Here is a 25,804-nt window from a genome sequence, read left to right as displayed (position 1 = left end):
GCCCATTCCTGGGCTGTGGGGCTGGGACACCTCCCCTCTGCCCACCACTGAAGACGGCAGCCCACAGGCAGGTTCTGGCTCAGACTGCAAGGGCTGGACGCAGGCCTCGGGCTCGTGCCTCCTTTCCTCTGGGAGGCAACGCCCACAGCCCCAAAGAGGTGCAGCCCTCCGTGCTGCTGGCAGTCAGGCCTGAGTGCAAACCACTAATTTCCCAGCTGCGTGGCCTCAGGGGAGTTACTTAACCTCTCTGAGCTCCAGTTTCCTCAGCTGCAATTTTATAAGACTTGAATGATAACGATGGTGGTGGTGATGATGATGATAATAATAATACAGCAGCTATCATTTCTTCACTTGCTAGAAAACTTGGTTTGGGTTTGTAGAATGCCCATTTTACAGATGAAGAAAATGAGCTTAAATGGCAAAATGTGATGGAAGCAAGGTCGGAAACACCAGCCTCGGAAACACACCCTTGTTCCTCTGAACGTCCCAAGCCCACGTGCGTGGCTGTGTTGTGTCACCAGCCACGTGTGGAGAATCGTTAGTACGGTCCGGGCTTGTCGTCCTCCACGGCTTCGCCCGAGCACTACCCTCAGCCAAGAGAGCCCTCGCCATGTGTCCCCTCGGCCTGCAGCTGGCTTTTCACAAGCTTCTTGTGCCCGCCTCCTCTGTGCTCGTGATCTTCTGAGTCCCGTCTGTCGCCGCACCTCTGTGGGAGCCCCGGACGTGCTGCTTGCTCCGTGTCATGGGACACTGGACAGTGCGTGGGCTGTGAGCCAGTGGATGACGGGCAAGGTGGGGGGAGGGATGGAGCGGGTGGCCTTGGGCAATCCTCCGGGTTCTGAGCGTCTCCTTACCTGTAACCGGGATGGTGGTAACACCTGCCTCAGACAGGTCCCGGGGCTCCCTGCGGTGCTTGTGCCTCGTGTGCAGCAGGGGCCAGGCTTCCAACCAAACCTGCAGAGCTGCACTGGCCCTGACTTGAGGGTGAGGGGACAGCCGGGGGCAGAGAGGAGAGGGGATGCGGCGGGGAAGCCCTGTGCTTCCCCCACAGGCCACGGGCTTCTGCACCTCCAGGCCTTGCCTGCCCTGATCCCCATGCCTGGAAAGCGCCCTCCTCACCTGTCCGGACTCTGTCCAAACGTCCCCTGCTTGGCAAAGGCTTCCCCTCCCCAGACAGCATGGATCTCCCCTTGCCTACCAGCGTAGGCGCCACTCCGGCCACCCCTCGTCCCCTGCTCCCTCGGTGGGAGGGAAGGGAGCACAGGGTCCGAGACTGGCTCTGGAGGACCCAGAGGGGGTCGATTGGCCTTCCTCTGGTTTGTCTTGTAACAATTTTCATTAACAACAAAAATAACAGTGACCACCACAAGAACAGTAGCTGTGCAGGACACTTCTCTTCCTTGCTATTTTTTCCTTTTGGAGTGATGAACTTTTTGTGCCAAGTGCTTCACGTCCTCCTCTCAGCAATCCCCAAGACAACTGGAGATCAGGGGGAGCCATACCCATTTTATAGACCAGGAACCTGAGGCTCAGAGAGGTCAAGGGATGCAAGACAGTGACTTGCAGGCGTGGCATTAGGGCGGGCCCCGAGCCTGGCACTCTGGGGTGCTGACTAACATGGGCTGGCGTGGGCGGTGGCGAACTGGAAGTCTTGATGGAGACAGCCCCTGGGCACCTACTATGTGCCAGGCCTGCTCCTGGTGTCTGGCGTCCCCTGGCAGCCCAGGGCTGTCTGCCGAGGGCAGGGCCTGCATGCTCTTGCTCCTGGTGCTTCCCCTGTGCCCACACAGGGCATGGAGGGAGGAGGCTGAACACATTTCTAGACCGCATGATATGGACGCTGTCTTCAGGGACTGGACCATTAGGGCCTCTCGATGACGCTCCAGTCACCACCGGGCGAGGAGGCTTTCTGGTCTCAATACTTCGCCTCGGAGCTTTCTGGTTGCCCCTCATGCCCCCTCCTGCCAAAGTCAGCGCCTATCCTCTGGGTCTCCCTGCCTGCTCCTCATCCCAGGCATGCCAGGCTGTGACGATCCTGCTCACTTGGGTCCTGGTGTCATCCCAGTCCTGCCTGGCACAGGGGTCCTTCCGGTTGGATGGGTGGGCTGGGCATCTTCCTTCCTCCTTCCTGCCTTCCTCAAACATCCACTGAGTGCCTACAGTGCCAGGCTCTTCCCCAGGGCATCGCAGGCGGGAGCCGCAGGGGAACAAAGCATCTCAGAGGAAGCTGGTGGAGTGGTCTTGGGCAGCAGACTTCCCCCTCTGTGCCTCAGTTTCCACATCTCTGAAATGGGGATAATAACAGACCCATCCTCATAGACTTGTAAGGATTTAAGGCAATAAGGCGAGTCTTTAACTCTGGGGCTGCACAGTATAAAGGCTCTAGAAATAAAAATGAAACCCTTCTCTTCTGTCATGCTGCACAATTACGTGCAGAGAGAACCACATCTAGAGCACACAGACCTTCTGGAGGAGGGGAGAGCTGGAGGGAAGATGAGCTGGTGGACCCCATGGCCTCTGCCCACATCCTGCCTCCTAAGGGTACTCATTTTGCCCTTCCCTCCCTCAGCCTGGCCCCCACAGACTGGGGTTCCGGGGAGAGGCAGAAGAACCCTACCCCAGCCAGTCCCCAGGATGGGCCAGGTGTCCTCCCAGCTGTCCCCCAGAGCCGCACTTGCTGCAGTCCCACCACTGAGGCCACAGGGAGCTGTGTGCATCAAGACAGATAGCCACAGCTCATTCATTCATTCATTCATCCATCCATTCAGAATGATACGACACACCTACCAAGCACCAGGCCCTGCGCCAGGCTTGGGGGCACGTGGACAGAGGTTCTTAGACTTCAGTGTGCACCCCACCCTTAGACTTCAGGCCTCCCCCAGGGGCCACTAGGAATGCAGATTCATAGGCTTCAACCTGGAAGTTCGAGTTCTGCCACAGAACTAGGAACCTGCATGCTTAACAGCTGCTACAGGACAGACTGAAGCCTGGGGGTGAAGGTGGGGTACAGAGCCAGGGAGACGCCATGAAACTGGGAACTCCTGTGCCAGGCCTCCAGGGGAAGAGGACTTTTCCAGAAGAAGAAAGGATGACGGAGGCCAGAGCACATATCCTAGACAACAGCCATGGTCTGGGCGAGACCTAGACGTGGGCAGGTGTCTGAGATGTGTGGGGAATGGAGGTGAGCTGGTGGCTCACCTGTAGGGCCCAGCACAAAATGAGAGTGCAGGGCCACGTGTTCAAAAATTAAGAATTTTAAGAGGGTGACAGCAGAGCATTAAACCAAACACTGGGCCCTTGTGAGTGCGGGGCCCTGTGTGACTGCACAGGTCACACACTCATGAAGCTGGCCCCTTCAGGGACCCAGCCACCTGGGTCACCCTTGCTGGGACCAGCCTGGAGTGCTCAGAACCCCAAGGCCTTAGCCAGGCAGATGAGTACCTGGGGGTTCCCCAGGGCTCTGTGACTCTCCCTTTGCCCTGTCCCCTCCTCTCAGCCCCTAGAACTGCCACCTGAAGTTGGCTCAAATCTGTCCCGTCTCCCATCCCTGCCACTGCTCTCACCTCCAAGTGGCAGTAGCCTCCTTCCAGTCTACTCCTCTGGACGTGCCACCCGTGTCATCTCCCTAAAGTGCCTCTCCAGCTCCTGTCACTTCCCTGTCCAATAACCTTCAATGGCTCCCTCCTGCCTACAGGATAAAACCCAAACCCCATAGCACAGCTACTGGCCCCTGCCCCACTCTGCAGCCTCATGTTCTAGTAGCCCCTGGGCAGCCCCTCAGCCAGACTCACTGATTTAACCCCTAATATCCCTGCAGCCAGTGCCCCCACCAGGAATGCCCTCCTGAAGTCTGCCCAGCGCCAGCCTCTCAGCTCACAGGCACCTGCCCAGGGTGACCCAGAACATTCTCTTGCTGCCTTCAGCCCTCCCCCAACAAAGCTCACATTGACAGGTACAGCTCTTTGTATACACCATCTCATTTAACGATTCTGACAACCCTAGAAGGGTAGTAGGTTCTCTTTAATGACAACCATTTTGCCAAGAAGGGAACAGCAAAGCTCAGAGAAGCTGAGAAGCTGAGGATCACACAACTAGAAAGAGGCCAAGCCTGGAGCCCAGCCCAGCCAGTCTAGCTCTTGACCTAGTCCCTTCTACTTTCTTTCAGTACTAACTGAGCACCTACTATGCCCTGCTCTAGCGGAGATCTCAGCCAGACACCTCCTGAAGCCCAATACAAAGGACTGTGGGAGCAACAGTATGTGATTTTGATTAAAAAAAATATATCAGCAAGAGCCACACACCTAACAAGAAGACTTGGCATCTCCTCTCTTCTTGAAATTTCAGCATTCCCCTAAGGCAGATGCTTGGTCCTCCATAGATGCTGAATAAACTGAGGCACAGAGAGGTTAAAGCATCTAACCTAAGGTCACACAGTCAGTGAGCAGCAAAGCCTAGATTTGAACTCTATAAACTCTGAGGCTCCAAAGCACTGGTGAAGAATCTGTTTAAGTTCTTGGCCTCCCAAGGAATCAATTCCGGGTTCACAAAATCCAAGAAGAGGCCAATATCTGCAGGCACAGGGACCATGCTGGCATGATTTCTGCTCAGCTTTGCCCCATTCCCCCCCACCCCCACCCCCTTAGCCCAGGAGCTCCCTGAGGCCAGGGTGGGCCTGCCCCTTCCTGGCCTGGCCTCACCTGTACCTGGCTTGGAAGCTGAGCACCTACAAGGCCCCCAGCTGGGTTCCTGGCAATTGGCTGCCCGGATGCCCCAGCGAAGACCCCTCCTGGCAGAGAACTCGCTGAGCAGCGCACAGGGCTGGGGCGCACTGCTCCCCGTGCCCCCAGGCAAGATGTTCCCTTTTTACAAACTATTATTATTACTATCCTTACTGTTATTTCTATTTAAATCTTTGATGACAACGGGGAGATGTTTCTCTGCAGCCACAAGGCCTGTCTGTGGGACGATGGCACCTCGGTGACTGGCCTGAACTGCTGCCACGCAGGACAGCCCAAGCAGTGGGCGGCCAGCTCCCTCCTCCTCCAGGGGTCTGTCGCTGCTCACTTATCAGGCTGACATCCCACAGGGGGGCTGCTGCCCTGCCTGCCCCTTTGGCTCCAGGCCTGCCGACTGGAACCAGAGCCGGAGGGGTGGACAGGCGGGGGCACGTGGGAGGGGGCCGAGCCCTCACCACAGGCCCCTTTGCAGTTCAAAGTGACACACTCAGGCAGCCATCCCTTCAAAGGGCAGACAGCGCCTGCCCTGAGTTGCTGTACCCGGCAGTCCGGAGCCGCGAAGGCAGGGCAGGGGTAAAGGTGGCCCTCTGAGGGCTGGCTGTGCTCCCATCCATGGGGTGGGCCTGCTCCCCTGTCCCCTGCCATATCCTCCACGATCCTGAGCAGGAGCCCAGCCAGCTCCACCTTGCTGTGGAATCTCTGGAAAAGCACCTTCCCTCTCTGAACCTCCCTGCTCTCACCGCATATTTGCAAAGCACTCAGCAGGCACTCAGAGGTGGTCATGCATGAAGCCAACAGTGCTAATGATGAAGACAACCAAGAAAGATTCAGAGCCTCTGAGAGGCACTGCCCCCAAACCAGGACACCGCTGTGACTCCCTCCAGCTGCCCACCAGCTGGAGCAAGTCACCCACATTCTCCGTGCTTTGGTTTCCACATCTGTAAGATGGGGCAAGGGTGGGACGATGCCAAGCCTATTTGGCACAAGACTGGTCACAGATACACCTCTCCCCGCAACGCTGAAATATGCCCTGCCTGCTGCCAGGACAGTTGTTCAGGCCAAGTCAGACCCACTGAGAGGCCGGGGCCAGGTACTCCCCCAACCCTGGGTTCCCTGAGGCTGCCCATGGCACCTGCACATGCTGGCTCCATGTTGTGCTGTCCCCCCGACCCCACCCCAGCTGTGTGACCCTGGGTGTGTGGCTTTGCCCCTCTGAGCCCCAGTTCTGTCCCCTGAAACCCAGGTAAACAATAGTGCTTTCAGGAACTCTCACCAGGATCTAGGGTGCCAAGGGTTTGGCCCCCCTATGTCTTTATGTGCCCAGTAGACAGTGGTGCTTACCATTGCTATCTGAAGCTGGGTGACCTTGGGGAAATCACTGCACCTCTCAGGTCAAGCTTCAGTGTTGGCAAATGGGAAATAATATTGATAAAGCCTGCCCTCCAAAGCAAGGAAAGATTCAGTGGCATAATCCCCATCAAAGCCTCACCACAGCAGCACGCAGTGAGCACTGGCCATTCATTATGGGCCATTCATTCAATAGACAACGCTGAACTCCAGTGCCAGGACACCACCAGGGCACCAAACCAGGTTGGAATCTGCCCTCCCAAAGGATGACTGAAAGTTTTCTCTTGACACAATGCTTGGACTCCAATTCCCCTTCCACTTACTAGCTGTGTGGCCTCGGGCAAGTTATTCAACCTCTCTGTGCCTCAGGTGTCTTATCTGAAAGTGAAAATAGTAATAGCACCCCTGTCATAGTGTCATTAGAGAAGGTAAAAGGCTTAGAGCAGTGCCTGGTGGACCTTGAGGGCTGCACAAGTGTCAGCTGTGGTTATTGCTGCTGCCGCATGTGTGCTCTTCTGGAGCGGGGCCTGCCTGTCAGAAAGCGCCACGCAGCTGGGCTTCCTTCTGCAGCTCCCAAACTTGGGAGTGTCAGCTCGCCCCTGCGAGATGCCCCCAGCACCCTGCAGAACAGGGGCTTCTGTGGGCTTCCTCTCTGCTCTGTTTCCCTAGCAGCTGGAACGCTTAGAAAAAAGCACCAGCCTGCTGGGCTTGTCAAAGCAGGGCTCGCTTTACTAGAACCAGGTTTGGACGGTAATTTTGTGGTCATGACAACTGTTTTCTTTACATACTGCTATAGAAAGGAGAACCCCCTGCTTTTTTTTTTTTAAACCTAATCGAAGACACTATCGAATGTAAATACGCTAGAGTTTGTAATAAAAACACGATGGAGGGAAATATTCAAAGCTCAATAATCAGAAGCAATTTGCGTCATGCCTAGAGATGTGTCATTCCCCCACCCCTGTGGCTGTGCTCCGTGCGGGACTGGCTTCGGGGCTGGCAACTTCAGACCCATGGCAAAAATAATGAACAGCAGCGAGGCTTAGAGATAGCCTGAAAAATATCCTGGAAAAGAAAAACATATGCCAAAGAGTGTGGTGTAAAAGTCATATTTCATGCCTGACTTTAGAGAATGTTAATAAGGATTAGAACCATACTCCAACAGAACAACTATCAGTCAAGGCGGGGTAATTAATTTTGCTTCAGATCTCTGCTTGGGAAAATGAAAGCGGTAAGTGTCATTTCACAGCACAGAGATTCCATCACACTAGAACAACCCAAAGAACTTCCAAAGCCACGTACTGAGTCCAGCTGAAAACTAGCAATTGCTGGCGGCCCCTCCTGATCTGTCGCCTTGTAGATTTGGGGATCTTTTCCGAATCATAACCATATCAAACTCTTTTTTTTTTTTTGCAGGATTGGCTAATAAATATGATTAAGATAACACGACCCAAACCACATGTCCTCTGCTCGGCCTCCGACATGTGGAGGACAGATGTGTCTTCCGTGTACACATGACCCAGCCGCGGCTCCCCCGAGGCAGGGACCCTGGGAGACAGAGACTCAAGAGGTCCCAGCAGCCCCTTGGCCCTCTGTGGCCCTAGCCAGGCTGCTGGCCTCCCCATGACCCCCCATAGAGAGGAAGGGCCAAGCCCAGGGTGTCTGGAAGTCAGTCTAGAAGGATGGAGGGACAGTGGGATGTGGCACTGTGCACACCTGGCACTTGTCCCTCAATGTCCCAATTCAGAAGATAAAACTCCCAAGCCACATGGCCCCATGCTATATCCAGAAAACTCTCAAAATCATTTCATCATTGAAGCCCGCTGTTACCCCCCTCCCTTAGACCTCAGCCCCAGGGAGGACAGGATAGACCAGTGTTAAAGCCAGAATCTCGGAGAGGGTTCTAGAAAGAATTGTGGAGTTGTACACATAGACCCCTAGCCTGGCAGCCTGCAGACTAGGGTTTCTGCCTCTGCTGGGCCACGACAGGCCAAGCTGTGGCTGCCCCTGGGCCTTGGTTTTCCCATTTCTACAACGATCTCCATGAGCCCTTCAGCTGGGACATTCTAAAACGGCCCAAGGCTCCTGTAGGTGTGCCCCTGCAGCACCCTCATTGAGGTAAGTAAGGGTCCTTGGAGGCCACAGAGAAAAGCCAGGCCCTGAAAATCAGGGCAGGGAGACCTGGGCCTGCTGAAGTTGACAGTCCAGCTCCAGCTCTGGGGGCAGAGGGGCAGCAAGCAGGCTCAGAGGCCAAGGCTGGTGTGAGAAAGGGCTTCTCCCAAGCTGACCAAGCAGGGGCCCCAGTCCCAAAGCAAGGCTCTGAGCCAAGGTATGAGCCTCCTTCTCAGCTTTCTCTTAGGGGTAGGAGGGAGAAAATAGAAGAGGCCCTCAAAGTTAGCCCAGGCCAAGCAGAAAGGGCTCAAGTGGGCAGGAAGGGGTGGGGAACTGTACCACAGTGAAGAATGAATGAATGAATGAATATCAGAGGGAGGTGGGGGCTTCCCAAACCGTGACCACGGGCAGGCTGAGGGCAGGGCAGGGCTTTACCTCCCTGAGTAAAAAAGGCGAAAAAGGGCCCTGGGAGAAGGGCACTACACCCTGGACGGGCCCCAGCTGCTCTCAGGGGAGGGGTGGAGTAACTCAGCCTCTTGCAAGAGGGCTGGAGGGTCTCTCTCCCTGACCAGTCTGGGCTCGGAGGCCACTCTGGACAGACCAGGAGTGTCAGGCTCCAAGCTGGATGCGGTCAGGACTCCCTGGTAGAGGCACGCCCTGTCATCAGCCTGGGGCCTCCTTTCAGTTTGGGCCAACTGGGCGCCGACTGCTGCGTTCTGGCCCCCTAGTAGCGCTCAGGCGGTGGCCCCCCAAGACCCGAGGCCTCTTCCCCGCAGAGGAGACCGGGCAGACCGGCGGACGCTGCGAGCCCAGGGCGCGGGCCCGGCCCGGCTGATAGGAACCATCTGCGTTGTCTTAGGCCGCCCCTCTGCCCACTGTCCCTCTGAACTCGGCCGGTTCCCGCGGGCCGTTTGATGCTCGCAGGGTCACAGACCCCCGCACACAAATCACCGCCGCGGGGCTGGGGGTGGGGCGGGGGCTCTGAAACCTAATCCGCAAAGTTTGCTCTGCCGCCTGCTCGCTCCTTGCCTCGCTCGATGGAAGGGCCCCCTCCCAACCCCTTTCCAAACAAGGCTTATTTTTCTTGCCAAAAAAACAAAGTTGGTATCAAGTGTTTCGAGGGAGAAAGTCTCTCCCCCGCCCCTGGCCTGGGAGGAAGGGCCAGGGTGGTTGGCCGAGGCAGGGATTGAAGAGGAGGCTCCGGGAGAGACCAGGAGGGAGGAGAACTCCGGGCTCCCGCCAGCCCCGTCCCAAGCTTAATGGCAGCGGATCCGACTGTCTCTGCCCTGCGCTATCGCACTAGTCGTCCCGCCCGGAAAGGGTTCCCTCCATCGGAACTCTCCGTCTCGGCGCGCCCAGATATGGAAGCATCACTTCCTGCCCCTTCTCCCTCCCCATAAAACAGCCCTTGCCTGTCGCTTTTACGAGGTGACACCCTGCTCTCAGCCCGATCCTCCCCGCGCCCGGAACCTGGGCTCGGCGCGGGAGGAGACTGCGTGCAGTCAGGCGTCTCCGGAGCGCTGCCGCTGCCTGGGCGCACCCAAGACCCCGGAGCGCAGCCTAAGAGCTTTAAAAGAAGGCCAAGAAGCCGGGTACATTAGAGACAAATTCCTACGAGTCCCTCTCCGTCTCCTTTGAATCGGGGCCTTGGGGCTGAAACCCCGGGAGCTGGCCTGGGGACTGCCCACCCAGTGGCCCCAGAGGGGCGCAAAGCATAGCCCCAGGGGCGCGCAAGTTTCGCTTGCTACGTGTTGGTTTTGCTTTTGGTTTTTTCAGCCGGTGCAGCGACCCGGAACCCTGTGACCGCTCCTCAGACGCCTGCGGCTCCCCACTGCGCCCGGAGGCGATCGCCCGCAGCTAAAGCCCATGCCTCCGGCGCCCACTGCGCAGGCTGGAGTTCAAGCAGTCGGAGCAGGCTGCCGAGCTCGGGCAAGGTGGCGACGTCGAAGGGTGGGTCGGCGGACGGGGCTGAGTCTCCGAGACCTACGAGCCACAGGAAAACCCTACAAACGGTGGGACTAGGGTGGTGGCGGCAGCAGTAGCGAGAAGAAAGGCACCATGGGCCGGCGGAGAAGCGGGTTTCCGCGGGGGTCGAACAAAGGAATTCGCCCTCCGAAGAAAGGGGCCAAGCGGGCAGCCGGGGATGGCCAATCCGGGAGACCTGCAGGAGGAGTACCAGCGCCCCGACATTAGTCTCAGGGATCCAACGAAATTCGCCCCGAGGAGGGCCCCAGCCTGCCATCTCCATTTGACCTCTCCTCTTCTCAGTCCCGCTTTGAAGGGGGTGGTGGGTGTGCACTCCAGTGCCACCTTTCTCGGGAAGAGGGAACAGAGCAAGTCCCGTGCTCTCTCTGAGCAGAGGCAAAAAAAATCCTCCCCCCCCAAGTTATCCTTGGTCTTGGGGGGTATCGTCCCCATTTTTCAGACACTGCCAATTGAGGCACCCACAAAGCAACCCCTTCCCCTGCAGCAGCGCTTAGTGGGCTGGAGAGGCCCAAGCATGCTTGGAAACGAAAGGCCCCGGGGGGCTACCGGGCTGGAGGACCCCCTCCTCCTGCTGCCCTCGGAAGGGGTGGAGGGGACACGGTTGTAAGGTGCTCCGCTTCTTTTCTCTGCTTGACATGAATGAGGGGATTAGGACGGCAAGTTTCCGTCGTTCACTCCGCGGGACAAAGGGCCCCACGGTTTGAGCGGCGCAGCCTCTGATTAAACGACAGAGCCCTGTCACTCAGCACCGTCCTAGGTACTTGTGTTCGTGACATAATCTTATTAGAAGATAAAACCGGCGAAATCCTTTTCATAATGAAAAGTTACATTTAATGGCTGGACTCGCCCCCCACTCCCTCCCCGACCCTGCCCGCCTTCCCCCGTTGCTGTTGGATATGGCTCGCCTGTAATTGGCATTTAAAGCACCAAGTCCGGGAGAAAAACGGGGTTTAGGGTTTTTGTAATCCCCCTAAACTGTCTTTGTTCTAAATCTCCACAGATACAAGTCTGTTAAGAGTAAATATTTGTGGGTTGATACAACCACATTTCCCCCCTGCAAACCAAATCTGAAAAAAACCCGCTGCCCGCGCCCTCCGGCCGGGGCGCAGGAGGGAGGGGGCTGGGTCCGCCCGGGTGTCCGCCGGGAACTTGGCTTTCGGGCTGCCTGGCCGCCTCCAGCAGCTGAGGGACTTTGCACATTTTTCAGGCGGGAAAAAGGTCTTAGATTCTCTCCCCGCAACCCCACACCAATTTTCTGTTCCCTCAATAAACAAACCTCCCAAACTTGCTGGTTTTGGGCCTAGCCGAGGGGGTCGGCGGGAGGGTTTGGGGAGGGGCGAAGGCTTTGCTCAACACAGAACGAAAATCGAACTCTCGCCGCCAGCCCCGCTCCCTTGCAGCGGGAGCCTGCTGAGGCTCCGAGGGGAGCTGCTCCTTCTGGGCCACAGGAGGCCCCACGCGCAGGGCGCCCCGCGCCCGGCCCAGGAGAGTCCCCAAGCCACCAAGGGTCCCCAAAACGCGACGGAGTCCAAAGGCTGCCGCTGGGCCCCGGGCTCCCAGCTCCAGCCCAGCCCGTCCCGGGATCGGATTCCTTCATAAATCAGCGGCTGGGTGAAAGGGCTGCGCTTTAGAAAGGGCAGGACCGTGTGCGCGTATTAGAGCGCGCGGTTCCCAAATCCGGGCTAAACCCCTGGTGACACCGAAATTCATCAACCGCGCTGGCGCCCGCGGCTAGGCTGAGAAGCCCGGGAGCCCGGGAGCCCGAGAGCTTGTGCACGGTGCCGTCGCACTCCCAAGAAAGGAGAACGTGCAGCAGGGACCTCCGAGAGGCGGCCCTGGAGGAGCGCGAGGGTGGAGGCCACTAAAAGCCGCCCCGCCCGTGTGCCGCGGGCCGCGAAGGAAGCTCTCCCGCCCCGGGGAAAGCAGTTATTCTAACCTTTTTCCTCCTCCGGTCAGGGCTGGCCCTACAGGGGGCATTCTGCGCGGGGAAGGCAGTGACACATGCCCCCCTTCCAGCGGTCGGGCAGTGTGACTCCCCCACCCCCACCCCTATCCCTTCCAGGCTGAGCGCTCTAGGGAGAATCACATCAGTCCAGAGCAGGCACCTGGGGCTTCTGGAAGGTCAGGATGTAAGGATTTAGTGATCCTATCCAGGACTTAGACCCGCCTTCGAAAATCTGCTACAGAGTCATTCTGGGCCTGGAGAAGTTGCTCAACTTTCTCAGCCTCAGTTTCCTTACGCATAGAGCCAGAGCAGTAAAGTCAGTGAACTTCACAGGCGCTCAACAATCACCAGTTCCCTTCCCTTCCAGTTGCACTGCTGTGGCCTGCCCCTCTGGTTAGTAAGGCTTTGCTCCCGCAAGGTCACGTCTACACCATGACCATGCTCAGGAGTTAGTTGTGCCTCAGTAGGAATGAGGGCCCATCCACAGGCTGCCCCTGCCTCCAAGGATTAGTCTCTGGCAGCCAGACCTGCTCCATCCCCTTTTCAAGAGAAAAAACACACACACACTCCCCAGACCTGGGTGAGACATGGAAGGGTGGGCAAGGCCCCTCCGGGAGGCCTGTTTAGGAGGCTGCACTTTCTGGGCCTGCCTCCCACGCAGGACAGACAATGCATTCCTGCCAGACAGAGCTGCCTTCGACTCACTTCCTGGCAGGAAGGGAGAAAACATACATCCACTGAATGCCCAACACAGGCTGGCGCTTTGAGGTTTGTTCTATTTTATTCTCAGAGCACCCCTGAGACTGGAATTATCGCCCCCATTTCTCAGAGGATGAAACCAAGGCTCAGTCATTCCCTAAAGGCCCTTGGCCTGTGTCACTGGAATATGGAAATGTTCTTGATCCCCATTCTGTAACTGCCAACAATATTGCTCTTCCTTTGAGAAAATGTGCCCACCTAGGGCTCCTCCATTGGAATGAGGTCACCCCAGAGCACCTTGGTCCTCTTGGTCTCTGCTGGCTTGGGCAGCTCAGTCCTGGGCTAGCGCCCACACCCCCACAGCCGAGTAACTACAGCAATCCAGGAGTCACATGACAAGAGTCGCTGAGTCCCCTCGCAAAGCGGGAGAGGCGGGAGAAGGGGGAATGGCAGTCACACCCAACTTGTCCCAACCCAGTGCTGCTCCTCCCCTCCCGTCATCGCTGCTATAGCTCCCCGGGAGGCGCCTGGGGGAGGGACCCCTGGCGGTCCTGCGGCCCAGCACACTCAGCTCATCTTTCTAAAGCAATCCAGCGGCTTGGTGGCCTCCTGGCCCCCTCCCGCCAAGCCCGGTGGGCACCTCTGTTGCTCTGGGCCGCCTCAGAACCTGCCCCAGCTGGCAACCTCCCCACAGTTCCCGGGGAAGCCTCTCAGAGCACGGGCAGGAAGCAAACATCTTTGTTTCTTCTGGAACCAGGCTCCAGCAACAGCAATGGGGTTTTTCCTGCAGCAGCACTTCCTTGCAGCTCACCAAGCGCCAGGCCAGCCAGGTGCTCTGCCATCAGCCTGTACTCTCGTCTAGGGCCTGTCCAAGCCAGGCTCCCAGCTGAGACAAAGCCCCCCACAAATGTGCCCACACAGCCCCAGATCCCTGGCCCCCCTGCAGGTCCACTGGGTCAGCAGGGCAGGTCCAACGGCTGCCAGTCAAGAAGCTGAACAGAAATGGATGCAATATTGCCCAGGGAATACCAAAGGAAGCACCCACCAGAAATTTATTTGTACTGATCAGCCTAAGTAAGGTAAGGGCAGCGAGGAAGTGCTGTCAGCCAGGCCTGAAACCCAAGAAAGTTGCCGTAGGAGCACAGTGGCCCCTTATGCCCCACCACTCCACGGCCGCTGCAGTAGTTAAAGCAAACACAGGCCCTTCACTGCCCCGTCAGTGACACCTTCCCCCCAAAATTACACAAACTTTGAAACATTTTTCTGGGAGAAGATGGATGCTTCAGGAGACTTGAGGTCAAGGCTAGGCTGTTTAAAGTATATTATTAACAAATAAACATTTACTGCAGAAAAAAAGAGAAAGAGAGAGAGAGAGAAAAACCCTATAGGCCACCGGGGAACCAAATCATGTTGCTTTTGGCATCAAATGACAGGAGACATTTATGACATGAATGGAGAACACCAGCCGGTTGATGAAATGGCAAACGTCTGCCACTTTGCTTCCTCTGCCTTCGTGAATCAACTTTTTCAAATATGGTTTTCAGCCTTAAACCCCCCTCCCCACTATGGCCACCCCCCCCCTTCTGACTGCAGTGGCAAGAAATATATATAATTTTGGTTTTGCTCTTTGCTGCCATCAGCACAGGGCCTGGTGCTGGAGAGGGCCAGTGGGACTTCCGGCTGGGTCAGCCAGAGAGCCAAGGGCTTTGGGTCCTCGGGCACCCCCACCGTCTGACAGCTCACACGTGGCTCTGTGGATGGGTGGACTATCCCTCCCTCCCCCGGGGCTGAGGCCTGATTGTGGTGTCCAACAAATTGGAAGTTATAACTCATGTCGTTGAGAGGATCCTCCATCCTTCAGCCTAAGCGATGCCAAAGGAGGACTGTGCTTTTTTTTTTTTTTTTTTCCTTTTCCTTCCTTTTCTTTGCTTTTTAGAAACTCCACAGCCATAGGACAGAGGGAAAAAAAGGAGGTTCCGGGTGAAACACTGCCAGTTGCCCCTGGGTGGAAACCTCAAGGCTGGAGGGTCCTTCTGACCTCCTAGAATGGTGTTTCTCCACCTTCTAAACCTCATCTTCCTTCTGGGAAACATACAAATCCCTGACCCTCCTCCCCCACGCTCCCTCTTCTAAATCTCACCACCAGCTTCAGAGATGTGGGCTGTGCTTTATTTTCTGTCGTTTCAATCACAAAAACAGTAAGTGCAAACAGTTCTTCAAATATGAAATTATATTATTAAATAAGTTTTTCCAAGCTACATGCAGACCCTAGAGGTGCAGACTGTCCCCCAGGGGAAATACTGTTGTGCTGGACCAACCTCCACTGCCCCCAAGCAGAAACGGACCAGAGCACCAGGCCCACCCTGCTGCCGGCCCTTCCTGGTGATGCACAGTTGGCATTTGTGCACACACACACAATTGGAAGGGTTTCCACTTCTCTTGAGATGCAGGAGAGGATAATGGATCTCTTGGAGAATGGAATAATGACTGAAGCTCCACCAAGGGCCCTGTGTAATCCTCATGACCACCCTGCAAAGTCACATCACCCCCGGTTTGCTGCTGAAGAACCCAGGGCTCAGAGATGAGCAGCCACTTAGCTAAGGTCACACAGCTGCTGAGTCATGGGGCTGGGAGGTGAACCCAAGTGTGACTCAAAGTCTAAAGTTCTTTCTATGGCTGAGATAGGCAAGACCCTCACAGTGTCCTACTCAGGCACAGGAATAGTTTCCCCAGGGTACCCGCATCCTCCCTGCCTTGAGAGGCTCCTGGAGACCCAGCTTGCCGGCTGCATCTTGGGCATGGAACCTGCTGGCAGTTTGGTGGGTGTCCTTGAAGACAAGATATTCCCTGCCGTGCTCATGGTGATAATGTAACAACAGTAACTTCCAGAGTATTAATAACATGCCAGGCAAGATGCCAAGTCCTTTGGGTCACCTGATCTCAAGTCCTTATAAGAATTCTTTCCCCCAGCTGGGTAGGTCCCCATTTTACAGAGGAGGATCGGGTAGGCGCCAGGGCTGTGTGGTCTCTACGCCTGGCTCCAAAGGACAGTGCAGAAGGGAGCCGAGAGTCACCAATCACATACCCAGAGGAGATCCTCACAGCCTGCTCCCCCAGCTGGAGAAAAATACAGCGAACGATTAAGGCCATACCAGCCCAGCGCCTGGGGAACACGGGGTGAGCCAGGAGTCACCGTGAATAATGCCTCCAGTCAGCAGCAGATGACTGCAGTGTCGGCAGGGCCTTTGCTTACCCTCGTGCCCACAGCCAAAGTGCTGGGGGTTAAATGGAGAGATGCCCTCGGAAGGGCCAGAGGGTCCCCAGACTTGGGCTGGCAGAGTGAGCCCTTCAGCCCTCAGCCCCCAGGGAGAGCACCACAGAGGCCTTTTTGTAAGGCAAAGTCCTGCCTCCTCCCCCTAAGCAGGGCTGTTTCCAGGACTGGCCCTCTCTCTGCCCCAGGCTGTGGCCAGGGGTGTGTGCGGTGCTGAAGCAGTCCGATGGGAGGCCGTGGGTACTGGGGTACCCACCGGGGAAGGGGCACCCCGCAGGAAGGCCTGTGGGAGGCCTTCCAGGCTGGGAGAAGCAGCAGCCGGCGAAGGCCAGAGCCTGCCTTAGCTCTCCCCCTGAGCCACACCCGAACACCACGGTGCTGGGGGCTGTGGGTGGGGGACAGAGGTGAGCCTCCCAGGAAGGCCTTTCCCGGTGTAAACACTTCCAAGGAAAGGAATGTGCTGGGAAGTGTGCGGTTGGGCCACTGGAGCCGCAGCCAGCTGGGAGAAATTTAAGAAAAAAAATCACCCAGCACTCAGAGGGCTTTTTGTGGAGCCCAATCAAAGCCTCGACGCTCCCCTCCTGCCAAGGTGGGCGCATCCCACCTGGGCAGGCAGCCCGAGGGGACCCTGGCGGCCCGGCGGAGCCCTGCGCGTCTGTGGCGGCCCGGCGGCCGGGCAGGCCCCGCAGGCGGAGGCGCCGCAGCCGAGGGGAGCCGGCCGGGCAGCAGCTCCGCGTCTGCGGCGCACAAAGGCCCGGCTCGCACACCGACGAGTCCCGGGTCGCCAGACCTGCGAGCTGTATTACAAGCGATTAGACTCCATTTTGTGACAGATTTTTGGACTCTCCCACTGACCCTCCCCCCTTCCGGAGCCTCCTCCAGGAATTCGCCACCTCCTCAGGATAAAAACCCTTTCCAGACGAGCGACAGACGGCAAGAAGAGAGGGTTACATAATTCTATTTGGCCAAGCCGCCAAGAAAAAAAAAAACAAAAACTGGGGGGGGGATTAATATGCCTATTTTTTTTTCATATGTTCTCCCGCTGGAGGACGGAGAGGTTTTTGTGATTTTGTGGAGGCCGCGTTTTCTCTGGGTTCCTAAGCGGGATTTCTGTCCGAAAAGGAGCTGAAGCTGCTTTTTTGTTTTTTGTCTTTGTTGGTTTTTTTTTTAAAGATTCCCCAAAAATGTATATGGGAGGAAAAGGAGACTTTTTGAGTGAAGAATGAAAATACCCAAAGTCCGCAGCCCGTGCTCCGCTTTGCCCATCTAGGACGTACCAGTGGATTTTATCAAATGTACTAAATGTGCCCGAACGTCAATTAATCACCCCTGTGGTGCGTAAAATAACTTTGCGCTTCTGGGTGCCCGGGATCCCCCGAGAACAAATCGAAAGGAGGAAGAGACACTAAAAATGGCAACTTCTTTCTAAGGGCCGAGCTTTGCAGCTCATCAAGGGGTGAGGACACATTTTTCAAAAGTTGTGTGTGGTGGTAGGAGGTGGGGGGGTTGTTAGCGTCCCAATACCGCTGACGCACAGACTTGAGAAAACGAGGAAGGCACGTTTCTGCGCCCACTTGCCCGGATTCTCGTCTGAAAAGCATTTACGCACAGATGAAATAAATATGCATCTGCGATTCTCAAAGAGGAAAAGAAATCGTGAACAAAAATATTTTTTTTGTGCAAAGTACATCGCTTTCCAGTGAACTGCCTGCTAGCTTCGCTCGCTCACTCTGCCTGCAAAATGCTGCCCCGAGACCTGTTGGGTATCTGTCCCCAGGACTGTCCGGATACACCCCACCACCCAGCCTCTGGCCTGCCCGGCAGGCCACCTAGTGCAGATTACTAATTGGCATTATTGGAAGAAATAGTGGATGAGGGAGGAGGAGGGGACTGTAAGCGAGAATGCCCCCCCCCAGCCAGGCCTCAGCCCCCAAGGACCTAGACTCTGGATTGGGGACCCGAGATCCGCCTTGCACCAAAATTCATTCCCAACACACCCGAATTCACTAAAGTTGCAGGCTCTTAGGCGACTTTTCTTTTCAAAACAAATATACTTTGGACAAAGCAATCACAAATGTTTAACTGTTCTGTAAAATGAGGAGGTTAGCCACTCATCTCTAAGGCAACATCCAGCCCAAATTTTGTGACTTTATTCTGTGCCTGAAGAACCAAGGGGTATCCTTTCTTCCTTTTACAGAGAAGCTCCATAAACGATTACAGGGGGAAGATACGTACAAGAGGTCGGAAAAGTCTGTCCAATATATTTAGAATTTTTTTTTTTTAAAAAAAAAACCACACAAATGATTGAGACCCATTTCTAATTTCTCAGGCCTCCTGCCCCACGTGTTGAGTCGCTGAGGCCAGTGACTGAGCTGGGTGGTAAGTGGCACCACCGGAGCCGAGAGCTGAGGGTCAGGCAAGCAGAGCGAGGCCAGGGATGCAGGGTGTGAGGGGCTGGTGGTTGGTGTACCCTGCAGAGGTTCTTCCTGGGCCAGCCCAAAGCCCCCAGCCACGTCTACCCCAAGTACTTTCCCTGTTCTATTTGTGCCGCTCTTAAGTCCCTCTGTGGCCTCTCCCAGAACTAGAATTGTATCAGTCCAGGGTGCAGTGCAAAGCCGACCAGCAGCAGTGTGCCTGAATCTAAGGTGTTTCCTGCAGAGGGAGAGGCCTCAGCTGCACTCTGGAACCAGCAAAAGAGCTGACCCCCTTTGAACCGACCCCAATTCTTTCCCGAAGAGCCCTCAGCTGGAAGGAGAGCAAGGCACAAAAAGCAGCTGCTGCTCAGGCCCCCAGACTAGAGCCTGCGGGCACAGCCCTATATGGTAGAACCCCATGCCCTCTCTAGGGCCCTGGCCATCAGTCCCATTTCCAGGCCTCAGCCAAACAGCTGCGCTGCCCTACTACTTTCCACCAGGCCTGGATTTGGGCAGAATCCCTGGGCAGAGTAGGAAGGCTGCACTCGCCACTAGGCACCAGCCACCCAGGCTTTCCCCAGAGGCTTGGGCACACACAGCCCTCTCTGAGCCCCAAACCACCAGAGCAGCCTAGCCACTCTGCAGCCCCATCCAAGACAGGTTTCTGGGCATCACTAAAAAGTTCTCACAGGCACTCACTTGTCTTTGCACGCCACTCTGGGGATCCAGAGTGGATCCCGGACCCCTCTGTCCGAGTTGCTCCTCATTGCCTCCCCCTCAACTGCACTGCTAGGTACAAAACTCATCGGGTCAAAGGAAAAAGCCTGCATCTCCTCTTACTTGTCCCCAGCCCCTGCCATACGAACCCACAGTCTCAGCTAAAAACAAAAGTCGGCAGGTAGGGCTCAGTCCACCTCTCTGGCCTCAGCTCTGGAAGGAGGCCTTCTAGGGAGGGCTGACTGGATCAGCTGTCTACCCCCACGGAGCGCCCCAGATTGTAGCTTGCCGCCTTTTGAGGTCCTCTTCCTAGACTGCTTCTCCAACCAAGGAAAATTTTAATTCCCGCTTGGAACGGCGTGGGGAAGATGGACACCCTTTTCTCTCCATCAGGGACTACAAGTGCAGCAGCGAGCCTGGCAGAAAAGGGGCCTCCCTGGTGCTCAGGCCCTTCGGTGCTCAGTATCCCACCTCCCTGCTCCAGGAACCCCCAAACCCCAACACAGTCAGCCCTTGGGGAAGCACACAACCAGGCCTGGCTCTCTAAAGCACTGCTTTCCTTTGGAAATAGATTTTTGGTTCCCAATTCAGGCCTCAGTGGGGCCAGGCCTACCCTAGGAACCAGACATCAAATCCCCCATTTTGCCCAGGACCTTGTCCTGCACCCCAACTCAGCGGGCCAACGCAGGTTTCTGGGACAATAGATGGCAACTGGGGGGCATCTGGAGGCTCCCCGGATCCCACCAGTATCGGCTGAGCTGGGCTGGTGCGCCCCAGCCCTGAGACGCGCAGCCGTGGAGCCCTTGGAGCTGCCCCGGCCAGTGGCGCGCAGAGCCCGCGGAAGGGCGGGCGCGGGCCCGGCCGGGAGGGGACTGGCCGGGCTCGAGTGCCGGGCGGCCGCGGGGAAAGAGGACGAGAGACGCTTACTGTTGGTAGTCTTGTTTGCAGTACAGTTTCCGATCCCGGAAGTAGCAGCTGGTGGTGAGGGCTTGCTGACACGCCGCGCACTGCAAACACTCCTCGTGCCAGGACGACTCGTTGACTCGCATCAGGAAGCGGTCGGAGATGGGCCGCTGGCAGCCCTCGCAGACGGCGGGATGCGGGCAGTCGGAGCCTGCAGCGCACAGGGCGAGAGCCCGGCCGTCAGCGCCGCCTGGCCCAGCCCCGGCGTCCCCGTCGCGCGGTGCCCGCAGACCCCGGCCCTGAGGACGGCCCGGGATCGCCGCCTGCCGCCTGCGCTACCCCGGCCGCCGCGCAAGGGGCCAGGCAGCCCCAGCTAGTTCGTCCCAGTCCGCGAGCTCCGGCGCGGAGAGGCCGCGGGCCTCCAGCCTTGGCTCGGCGCTGCGCTCTCCCCTTCTCTGGAGATTCGGCACTCGGTGTTAAGACAAATGAGAACGAGCACGGCGCAGGGTGCCGGCTGGGACCAAGACAGGCGAGGTGAGACTGGGGCGCTCGCTGGCTGACACGCCCCACGGTGGCGTTCGTGGTCTTCTGTCCCCAATCTCCCCAAAACCTGTGGTTTGGGTGGCCCAAGGGGAAGCTCGCCTTCCCCAGGTGATCTAGCACCTCTCTCAAGCTTGCCAAGGTGACTAGTTGGGTCCACCATCACCCCTGCCACCCGCCTCCTACCCCCTCCCGGAGTGGCAGCTCCACAACCTAGGCCTGGAGAGTATAGTGGTGGCGGTTGGAGCTGTCCTGTCCTCTCCTGGGTGATGTCCCTGCACACCTCTGTCCCCTCAGGATGCCTTTCTCGTTGCCCCTCTGGTGATCACCGCAGGAGTCCTGTCTCTCCGCCACCCACCACGTCTTGCAAACCCGTTTCCTTTATGCGTTGGCCCGGACGCCTGTGTCCACCGCAGGACGACGCCCTGTCCCCTGCCCGTGACCATTTGGGCGTTCCGACCCGCACTCACCCAGCAGCACCCCCAGAGTGGCGGGCCCGGGGCGCAAGGCGTGCTCCTCCATCTTGATGCCGTCCAACATCTTGGCGCAGTCCGTCTGCCCGCGAGGGAAGCACCTCTCCAGCGACTCGGGACCTGTTGCTATATCCATGGGACGCGGGGTGCGCTGCGGACGCCGCCGGCCGGGCTGCTCGCCCGTCCGCCCGCTCGCCGCCGCCTCGGCCCTGGAGCCGGGGAGGCGCGGCCCCCGCGGGGCTGGGGCTGCGTCTGCCCCCGGCGAGCGTGGAGCGGCGACGCGCTGGCCCCGGGCCCCGGCGTCGTGCGGGCGGGCCGGGGCGGCTGCAGCCCGCGCCGCGCTCTCCCCGGCACTGGAAGCCAAGCGCGCCGCCTCCTCTGTCACCTGCTTGTCAGCCCCGGAGCCCGGCTGCGGCGGCGGCGGCAGACGGAGCCGCGGGGAGGAGGCGGCGGCGGCGGTGGCGGTGGCGCGGCGGGCGGGGGAGGGGGCGGGGGTGCAGGGGCGGCCCCGCGGGCTGGGGGGGCGCGGGCGGCGCAGCGGGGTCCCGGGCGGGGCGCAGCGGGCCGCAGGGCTCCAGGCGCGCTCCCCGCACTACTCCAGTGCCATGGTGCGCCCGCGGAGCCGCTGGGTTTAGAGCTGGGGCTGGCGGCGGAGGGATACTCCGGCCGGGAGCCGCCTCACCCCTCCTCAAACTTCCTGACATTTGAACTCATTGGTGCGCCTCGTATCCCTGCGCCGGGATGAGCCGGCGGCTCCACGTCAAATAGTGCCGCCGCCGCCCCCCCACCGCGGGAGTGCTCCCCGCGCCCCCAGCCAGCGCCCCGCGCCGCGCCCGCCCCGGGCATGGGCCCCGGCGCCCCAGCCGGAGAGGCCGCGTCGGGCCCTTCGCAGAAGTTTGGGTCGCCTTCGAAACAGCTCCCTCTGCCCCACCCCCTTGAAAAATTGATTCGGGAGTTGGGAAATGAAGGCTTTCTTTTTTTCTTTCTTGCCTTCTTTATTATTAATATTTTGTAAAGCTGCAGCGGTAAGAGCAGTGGCCCCGAGCGAGGCCAGACCGCGCGGACGGCGGGGAGCGCAGCGGCTCCGCCAGGGGACGGCGCCGGCCCGAGTAGCCGCCCGGGGACCCCGACTGTGCGGAGGTAGGTCGCAGGGGCTGAGTTAGCGTCCCCCGGACGGCGGCGCCTGCCGGGCAGCTTGGTCTGGCACAGGGTGGGCTCCCGGGGTTGAGGGCCAGGAGCGGGCAAGAGTGAGGACTGCTGTGTCTGGACTCTCCGAAGGGGCCTGGCCCAGGGAGAGGGGAGTGGGCCTGGTGTTTGGTGAGGGGTTCGGGAAAGCTTCAAGCCTCGAAGAGATTAGGCGAAGGACTGAGTTGAAGGGGGCTTGGGGCCTTGAGACCGAGGATGGGCGACACTGGGCGGGCGAGGAAGGTCAGGCCCAGGTTCAGGCGATGGAGAGTTTAGAGGACGACTAGGGCTGGGAAAAGTGTCCCCGGACAGAGGCGGGGGTGATGGACGAGAGAGCCGGGCCTTACGGGGTTTGCAGAGAGGGGCGCTGGTAGGGGGTGGTGGCCCCAGGGTCGGGGGCCAAAGGCTCAGGACTACGAGTGTCGGCCGCTTGAAGGACATCGAGTTGGCAGCTGGAATAAGCGACAGGCGTCCTTCGGCGGCCGAGGTACCCGGCCAGGGGTCGGTAGGCCGCTCCCGTCAGATGCAGAGCCCTGGCTAGCCCAGGCAAAGTGGGTCTGGACACCGGGAGCGAAAGGCCGGCGAGGCCGAGCTGCCGACGCTGGGCCGGGCCTGGCACCCACAGAGCTTGGAACCCACGCCCGCTGCGAGAGGCGACTGTGTGGGGCTGCAGGGCACGCGCCCAGGCCGGCTGCGTCTGCGGCCCCTGGGTCCCCACCGACGCGCGGCTCGCCCAGGAGCAGGGGGCGGCGGCCCCGGGGCAGGAGCGGGCTGACCCGGCGAGCCGCGGTGGGGCGGCCCCGGCCCCTCCGGGAGCGGAGCAGCGGCGCGGAGCCGGGCGGGGGCGGAGGGCATGGGGGGCGGGTCCCCTGACCCCGCTGGAGGCGAGAGGGCGGATCGGATTTGGAACCTGCGGGAGGCTTGGTCAGAAGTGGCCCCCTGTGCCGCGGGGCCCCGCGGAGGGGCCCGGCTTTGTGGAGGATTAGAGGCTCCCGCCCCACCCCAGTACCTGCGTGCGCGTCGGTGGGTATCTGTGTGTGACTGTGCGTGTCGGCGCTCCCGCCTCTGGGGCTCCTGTGAACGTGCGCCCGCGTCCCTGTGCACACACAGTATTTCTGTGTCCCCGCGACTTTCTGGGCTCCAGTGTGTGCATCTCTGTCCGATTCCCCTGCATCCTGGGTGCGTGTGTGTGTGGGTGCGCGCGCGCGGGTCCTTCCATGCTTCTGTGTCTTGTGTTTGTTCGTCTGTGTGTGTCCCTGCGTGTCTGCCACTCTGTGCGGTGCCTGCGTATTTGTGTATGTCTCAGCTTTGTATTGTGTTTGGGCCCCTTTTCTGAATATGTGTGTCTTGTGTCGCCTTTGTGTGTCTGTGCCTAGCTCCGAATTTTTGAATGATGATGTGTGCTTGCGTGTCTCCCAGAGTTGTGTGCGTGTGTGTGTCTTTGTGTCTCCGTGCATTTCTGGGCGCCTTTGTGTGTTCGTATCCGGGAGGGTGGACGAGTGAATGTGGAGTTTCTCTCACACGCTCTGATCCCCCTTCTTTGCTCAGCTTGGAAACCCCAGGTCTCGACCCCCGAGGCTGGGCCTGGGCCGCTTTCGCGGGGCATCTGGGCGGGGGCGCGTTACGCCCGGAGGAGCCGCGCGGGCGAGGCTCCGGCGCGCCGAGCCAGAGGCTCGGAGCCCGGCGGGCGGACCGGGCGCACTCTGCCCTCTGCTGGCTGCGCTGCGGCCCTGCAACCGCTGCTGGGCCAGAGTTCTGGTTCCAGGCCCAGACCTGGCCCTCTCCGTCAGGGCGCTCCCGGGAGTCCCCTCCCGTCACAGGCGCTGCTGACACACCCCAGACCCCCAGCTCCGGCTGCAGCGGTCCACCCCCTCCACCTGTTTCCCACTTCCCACCCCCCAGACTCCTACTCCACACCCCTCCGTCCCCCCTCGGCTGAGGGGGCGCCCCTGCTGAAGCCTCCAAGGCTTCCCTGACCCTCGGGCTGGCGTCCAGGGCCGAGCCAGGGCCCTGGCTGCGCCCAGAGCACATTCCCGGGGCTGCCTGAAGGCCGGTCTCAGCGCAGGAGGACGTGCCGGCAGCCCCGGGTCTGTGTCGGTGTTGCAGCTGGTCTGTCCTGGGGCGCACAGATTCTTGGCACCTCCTCTGTGCGCCTGCGGAGGTCGCAGCCCACGCACCAAAGCCGCCGTGGGGCAGTCCGCCGAGGTGCGGGCCCTGGCTGCCTTCCGGGTCTGGGGTGGGGCGGCTCGGTCCGCACACCTCCGTCCCCCTCCGTGTCCTCCGCTCACTGTCCATTCATCCCCTTACAGACACACACTCGCACCCCTCTAGGCCCTGTTTCTCGCCCTGTGTCCCCAATCCTCCTGCCTGCGTTCCCCCATGAGTTGGCCAGTCCCGGGTCCTTTGCACGCAGAGCGGAGGCCGCGGGTCTGAAGCACGGGCAGGACTCCCGCGCCTCCCGGTGCTGGAGCAGCGGCCAACAGGTCGGGAGAGCAGGGGCCTGGCCCAGCGCCGGCGCCTGCCCGTGAGCGGCGAGGGGACCTTGCTTCACCCACGACGAGCGGGTGCGATGTGCTCACGGCCGGCTTCCCGGGTGCCTCCAGACTTCAACGCGGGCGGCCACCGGCACCCCGCCGCCCGATCCAGGATGCGCTCCTCCCCTCCGCCGACTTCAGCAGCAGACACAGCTTCGCAGCTTCGGATTTTCTCCACCTGAGGAACAGGAAGGACTGAGTCGGAGGCTCAGCATGGCTTGAAAGAAGCAAGAATGGAAAGGGAAGATGGGGCTGGGGGGGGAAGGGGGTCTCAGCTCCTCCCTGTCCACAGGAGGCCCCATCTCCACCGAGCCCTGCCCTATCCCCCTTGCTCCTTTTCTTAGGGCTTTGCACTCCCTCCCCTGCACTACCCGCCCCATGATTGCAGCCCTATGAACTGCCCTCCCCTTGTGTGTGTGTGGAGGGCGCTGTGCTGCTGTTTTGTGTTTCTGACCAGAGCAAGAGCCCCAGGGTCCCCTCCAGTTTGCAGTCCCAGCCAGAGGCAAGGACTTAGGGCAGGGATGGAGTGCAGTCACAGCTCCATCCCGGGCTAGGAGCAGCAAGGCCCCACAAGGAGCTGTAGGATCCCCTGCCATTCCATCTGTCCAGAGAGCCAGTGCAGGGAGTGTCCAGGCCCCTCCTGTGCTGCCCCAGCCAGCTGCAGATCAAGACTGCCAGACTGGACCAGAGCCATCATCCCAAGCTGTGGGCTGGCTTGGGGGGTACTATGCCTGGGAGGTGACCCTGGGTTGGGGGTCCTGGGAGAACCACAGACTCTGGAAGTGGAGTGGCCACAGTGACCATGCTCACTTCCTTGGACCCCAGCCAGGCATGACTCCAGGGCATGTGGGCCCAAGGGTCAGGCGCCTTCTCAGCTAGCAGAGATGGATGCGTGTGATAATCATAGAGTAACCTGTCACCTTGCTACAGCCTGGTGAAAGTGCC

General features: G+C 59.1%; 1 protein-coding gene across 1 annotated transcript in view; it reads right to left on the bottom strand.

The window, feature by feature from the left end:
- The window catches only part of LMX1B (LIM homeobox transcription factor 1 beta), a 79,454-nt gene extending 57,857 nt beyond the window's left edge, over nucleotides 1-21,597 (bottom strand). Inside the window, exons 1-2 of the mRNA XM_012771938.2 lie at nucleotides 21,138-21,597; nucleotides 20,152-20,338 (exon numbers count right to left, since the gene is read on the bottom strand). Of these exons, the coding sequence (XP_012627392.1) occupies nucleotides 20,152-20,338; nucleotides 21,138-21,276 (326 nt within the window). The 5' untranslated portion in view covers nucleotides 21,277-21,597. The remainder of the gene's footprint in view (nucleotides 1-20,151; nucleotides 20,339-21,137) is intronic.
- Nucleotides 21,598-25,804: the final 4,207 nt, after the last annotated feature.

This window comes from Microcebus murinus, chromosome 12, assembly GCF_040939455.1.
Source record: "Microcebus murinus isolate Inina chromosome 12, M.murinus_Inina_mat1.0, whole genome shotgun sequence".
In the NCBI taxonomy this organism is placed as follows: Eukaryota; Metazoa; Chordata; class Mammalia; order Primates; family Cheirogaleidae; genus Microcebus; species Microcebus murinus.
This window is presented reverse-complemented; position numbering and strand designations above follow the sequence as displayed.